Source organism: Zosterops lateralis, assembly GCF_965231275.1.
Source record: "Zosterops lateralis genome assembly, chromosome: 1".
In the NCBI taxonomy this organism is placed as follows: Eukaryota; Metazoa; Chordata; class Aves; order Passeriformes; family Zosteropidae; genus Zosterops; species Zosterops lateralis.
In genome coordinates this window covers 101,168,361-101,174,360 of record NC_139762.1, presented here as the reverse complement: position 1 = coordinate 101,174,360, position 6,000 = coordinate 101,168,361, and the positions used below count along the sequence as shown (strand labels likewise).

Here is a 6,000-nt window from a genome sequence, read left to right as displayed (position 1 = left end):
CCCAGGGACAGGATGAGAAGCAATGGCCATAAACTGAAATACAAGAGGTTTCACGAGGAAGAGGGTGGCAGAGCACTGAACAGGCTGCCCAGGGAGGTGGTGGAGTCTCCGTCTCCGCAGACATTCAAACCCCACCTGGCTGTGTTCCCGTGTAACCCGCTTTAGGTGCCCCCGGCTCGGCAGGGGCTGTGCCCGCTGGTCTCCAGAGGTCCCTTCTCTCTCTAACCCCGCTGTGCCGTGCCGCTGCCCATCCCGCCGGGGCTCAGCCCCGTTCGCAGGCCGGGCTGTGGCGGGGGGGCGGCTCCAGCCCCGTTCGCAGCCCGGGCCGTGGCGGGGGGCAGCGGCGGGGCGGGGCAGTGACGGCGGCGGGGCGGGGGCGGCACAGGGGCCGGGCCGGGCCGGGCGGGAGGAGGCGGCACAGCGCCGGGGATGCGGAGCGGCCGGGCCCGGGCAGATGATGGCGATACGCGAGCTCAAAGTCTGTCTGCTCGGGGTGAGTAGCGGCCACCGGGGGGTCGCGTCCCCGTTCCTTTCCCTCCTCTCCGGCCGCGCAGGTGGGAGCAGTGGGAGCTGTGTGCCCGCTGGGCGGGAGCGCTGCCCGCCCCGCTATCCCATCCCGCTTCCCGGGGGCGCCGCGTCTCCCGCTCCCGGTGCCGGGCGGGCGGGCGGGGGGGCTCGGCCGCACGGAATTCCTCCCCACCGAAACTTGGCAGCCGCGCACCGGCCTCCGCGGGGCGGGGGGAGCCTTTGGGGATTGTTGTTTTTGTCTTGTTTCTCAACTTTTTAAAAGTGAGGAGGGCGCATGGGGCTGGGGAGGTGAGTGCTCTCCTTTGGGGTCTCCCCAGTGCGGGGGCGGCCCCGCGGAGTCCCCTGGGCTGACAGAACCCCGAGGGCACCCGGGAGGGGTTTGCTGCCCGCCCCGGGGGCTCGTCACAGGCGGGGGGGACACCGGGGAAAGGAAAAGCGGGTCCTGCCGGCCCAGGACCCTCTGTCGGGTCGGGTCGGGTCGGGTCGGGCGGCTCCTGCTCCGGGGGTCGGTCCCGTCTCAGCGCTGCTTTGTTTTGTTACTCGCCCGGCTTTGTTCAGCAGCGCTTCTTTGACTCCACTTCTTACAGGAACGTCCTTTTTTGCCATTCCTTTTTTTTTTTTTTTTTTTTTTTTTTTTTTTTTTTCCCTTCTTTGGCTTTTTTGGCGAGCTCGCCTGCGCGTTTCACATCTGGCGCAGCAATGTGCTTAGCTCGGCACTTCGGCTGAGCCTGCCCCCCCTGCCCGGCACCGAGGGAGCTTCCCGGCAAAACGTGCCCACCAAGTCGGGATAAACACGGCCGCAGAGCAGAACCACCTCTCCTGACAGTAACCAGCACAGCATCGCTGCTCCAGTACACAAGTTCTTTTTAAAAGTCAAACATCTGACATTACCCGGTGCAAGTTCGGCTGCTTTTATGCCCACATCTCCATAAACACTCAGAGAAAGCTGCATGAATGAAGGCATTTTAGAGTGAATTTGCTTTCATGCCATCCGAGCATTTGAAAACCAAACACAAATAGATGCTCCAGTTCTCTCTGATTTGTTTTGACACTTAGCCCAGCAGGAGTGGGTACCTTGCCCTGGAGTAGCTCTTGCCAGGATGCGGTGCCAGGGCACTGGAGAGTTCAACCCAAAGTATTTGGCAGTGACCGTTTCTCCTTTCTTGGTTAGAATTCCTGCCTTCAACTTTTAAAATGGCATAGTGACAAAAATAAATGTGGTTTGTACAGACATGAGGAGTCTGTGGTAGAATATGTGGATGTGTCTTTGCTTGTTTTCTTCTCCAGCAGAAAATGTTGTAATTTTATAGAGATGAAGTGTCTTGTGGAATGAGATTTCTCATGTCTATAATTTATTTATGTTTTGTAATGTTAAAACTTACTGGAGGTGGTTTTTTTTGTTTGTTTTTTTTTTTTTTTTTTTTTTTTTTTTTTTTTTTTTCCAAGACAGGAAAAGAATCCTATAATGCAGCTCTGTGTTACTAGGAGTATGCAATTACTCTGTAGATTCATTAAAATGATGGGTTGGCAGTGGTAGCACTTAGGGAGATGTGTCTGTAGTTATAGTCACTTAGTAATCAGTGAGATGTTCCTTCCTGAGTTTTAAGAGAGCATAGTCCTAGAAAACCTTCTACTTCTGATCACAGACATCTCATTTACCGTGGGGATTGACACTCTGTTTTCCCAGAAGAGAGGAATCCTTCAGATGATGAATCTCCTCAAGAAGTTCAGACATTTCTAGAGCAGGGAAACTCCATACCTGTCTGCGTGAACAAATACAGACATTAATCTTCTGATCTGTCTGAAAGCTTGATGGCAACTCAAAAATACATCCTCAGATCTATCAAAAGAAATCTTGACAGTTGTTTTTTTTCAGTAGGTCCTGGACCTGGTTAATCTGCATTGTATGTCGTAGATCCCTTGATAATAGGTCAAGTCTGGCATGTCCTAGTCCTAAGACAAGTTCTTATCCTTGTTAGAAATATGGACTAAATTGGTTTGTAAACCCAAATCCCTCCCCACTTCTGAACACAGCCCTAGGCTGCACCTCTGGATCAGACAGGAGGATCACTGGCACTTTCTGGCCTCAAGATGTGCAGAGGGCCTGGGCTTGGACTGTTTCTGCCTATTCAGAATTTCCCAGTGGGGAAAAATTGTAGCTGGTGCAATGTTTGCCAAGCCAGCTTCTCCACAAGCTCTGAAGCCCCATTTGGCTACAGAGGGTCTTGATGGGAAGATGATGAAGAGGAATAGAGAAAGCAGAGCTGTGGTCCGCATTGCCAGCCCTACAGGCCAGTGCAGTACTCCAGGGCAGTGAGTAGCCTGGAGCCACTGCACTAGAGATGAGCAGCAGGTTATTGGCTCCTGGATGTAACCCGACATTGCCAGGAAGGAGCCTGGCCTCTAGTTTTTAGCATTAACGTAACAAAATGGGATTTGGGTATTGGCATTTAATTTCTTTTTCATCCAGAGTATCTTGGGGTTTTTAAAACTCTCTGTGAATGTCATGGGAGTGATTTGGAGCAGCCAGGAGTAGTGCACTACAAGATGATGATTATGGGACTTGTAGCTGTTGGAGGAGACACCAATGAGAGAAGGGCAGAGGGGAAATCTGGGACAGCAGGAGGGTGGAAGTGAGTCAGTTTGGAAGGAAGGCTTTGTTGATTGCAGAGCTGTTTGAGAAGGGATGGTTCCAGCTTGCCAGTGGGCTAGCAGGGGCAGGATGCCTGCCTAATTGTCCAGTGTTTCACAGCCTCAGGTGTAGGAGGTATAGAGGTGCAGTTGAACAGCTCTCTTAAGTATGTTGCCATGCAAGTGTGCTCAAGCCTGCTCCTAAACTACTTCCTCCAGTAAATTATTGCTGCTGGGCAGTGAGGTATCTGCATGTGGAAGATGTTCATCTTCCTGAGAGCAAACACTTGGAACTCTGCTCCAAGTCCTGTCTGGTTTCCCCTGACTCTTCCCGGTCTCTCAGTCCAGCTTGTTGTTTGTTCCCAGCAGTTGTCCCTATGTTAGATGCCACATGCTTCTGGGCCTGAGCAGGTTTTAGCTGCAGCTCAGTCTGTGCGGTGAAATGGAATATAGCTCTCATTTGATTTGCATGGTGTTTCTATGTGGGCACCTTGCTCAGGGGCTGGGAGAGAGAGAAGAGTAGAGGGGCTGCTCTGTTCCCGAGCTGTGCTTTAGTGCTGAAATGTGGCTGGCTGTGCAGCTGCCAGGTTTCCTAATCTGTCTGTGGCTGCTGAGTGCCCTGTGCCTTAGCTCCCAACATTTTCTTTATGTGGGCTGGAGGAGTGATTTATAACTCCCTGCCAAATCCTGACATAATTGTGTGTGGCAACCGCAGAAGAGATTGCCAGGTTTACGACTAAGGCAAAGTTTCTTGTCTTTGTCACTTCCTGAGGAAACTTTGACAACTCTTGAAACTTTGGGAGATGGTTTGCTGACTACCATCTAAAGTGACCTCCATTACTCCTTTCCTTTTGCTTTTGTTTATTACATTTTTGTGTTGTGACTGTGCATCACAGGACCAAAGGAAGTAGGATGGGAAGAGGCTTGGAGGTCATTCCTTGTCCCTAAAGCCCTTTTTATTCCTGATGTATGTTTGTTTCCTCTGTCTTTAAAAACTCATGATCTTCTCCCTGAGGTTATGTCCCAGGACTTAACTGCTTTTAATGTAGAAAGTTTTTTCCTCAGCATAGTGCCCACATCTTCCCTAGCTGAGACTTTGTTTCTTCACCCTTCTGTTTGTGCCTCTGTTTTCTTGCTCATAAGAAGTCACTTGCTGGCCTGCGTTCTGCTAGCATGAAATGCTGTCTGCAGCTGGTGAGCCTGCATTTGTAAAAGGAGTGACATTTCCTCTGTGGAAATTACATTATGATACTGAACACAGTTCACTGGGAATCTTTTAGTTTATGTCTAAAATGTTTGTCATGGTTAATGCTTTATGGGCTACATGTCCCAACAGAAATAGGGAAGCTGCTGCTAAAAACAAAACTGCACCCCTAGCTGGGTTGAACCAGTTATGGAGCTTTCTTCTCACCAGGTATGTGCAAGGTGGCCCCCATGGTAAGGTGAGCATCCTGCTGAAGACATTAACACTGCACAGTGCAGGAGCCACATGTGCATCAACAGCTGCAGTGTTGTAGCCTAAAACAGAGAGGAGAGGAAACAAAGGGGGTCATGAGAAGAGGAAAAATGTACTGATGAAGTAAATGTGTGCCTTCTATAATTTTGTCCACAAAAGTATCTTGTCTGAGAGAAGAACAGAGACTGCCAAGCAATTTTCCCCCCCCCCCATGTTAATGGTTCATCATCACCTACTCATTCATTAGTATTTTATTATGTAAACAAGTAGCTCTATCATGAGAGAAATTTTTGAGTCATGACCACATGGCTGTCTGTCTTGTGAAGTCACTGGTTTGAAGTGTCCATCACTGCAGCCTTTCCATCAAAGGACCCCTTTGATCTGTATCTCTTTCCTAGCCAGTTATGTTTTTGCATTGTAGTGAAACATCAAATTACAGGTAAAACTGAACAGTGATTTTAAGTCCATGGGGAGCTCAAAGACACATGGTTAGCTGAACTGCATATACCTCATTTTCTTGGTGTTCTTCTTTGGTGAAGAATACTCTGAAATTTGTACTTAGTGTGGGTACATAGCATTTCCATGTTCCATTGCCCTGCCTTGCCAGTCAAAAGAAGTATACAAGATACTGAAGGAGACTGGGACTGGTGATTTTGCTTTTATTGTGTTTGTCAATATTGCAAAAAAAATCCAGTTATGCACCAAGCAAGAAAAGCTTGTTCTCTTATCTCAATAAAAAAGCATCTTCAGAAGCCTAAAGCAGCCTTTTCATATCATTTTATAAGATATTTAAATGATTACAGTCAGGCTGTTTGCAATATATACATTAAATATGTAGGTAAACAATTTCTCACAAATTGTAATTCAGGATTTCATGTTGCTCTTGGCCCTTATGCTTTCCTTATATATCTACAAAACTTTTTTCTTCACTAATTTTTTCCAAGAGTTTTGTGTGGGATTGCTTAGAGGAGTAGCTTGAACATCCTTCTAGGAAAAGGTGACTGTGGAGGTCACAGTGCTTTCATTTCCAGCAGCCCAACCAAACTGGGTTTCTGAAGAAGCAGAAGGAGGAATTTGAAGCAGAATTTAGTTTCAGTAGCAGCAAAGCCTCAAAGGGGAAGCTTGTTACTAATAATCTGCTGGGTAGCAAAAGTATCTTGTGGTTGGTGCCTGTTACTGCACTGCATGGGCTCCCATCCGCTGATAACCAGCTCTGAGCTTCCATCCCATGCTTGTAACTTGTCTGTTGAATGAGACCATGCAGTGACTATCACCCAGAAATCATATGCAGGCTGTAGTTTTACTGTCTCTAAAATTCTATTTATATTTAGATTTCCTCAGCTCCTTGTGCTTTTTGATTTCCGGGTGAAAAATTGGGAAACTTC

The 6,000-nt window shown here is 48.4% G+C and overlaps 1 protein-coding gene across 1 annotated transcript in view; it reads left to right on the top strand.

The window, feature by feature from the left end:
• The first annotated feature begins 401 nt into the window (after positions 1–401).
• RAB31 (RAB31, member RAS oncogene family) overlaps positions 402–6,000 on the top strand; it is a 58,229-nt gene continuing 52,630 nt past the window's right edge. The window contains exon 1 of the mRNA XM_083859419.1: positions 402–493. Within this exon, the coding sequence (XP_083715545.1) occupies positions 455–493 (39 nt within the window). The 5' untranslated portion in view covers positions 402–454. The remainder of the gene's footprint in view (positions 494–6,000) is intronic.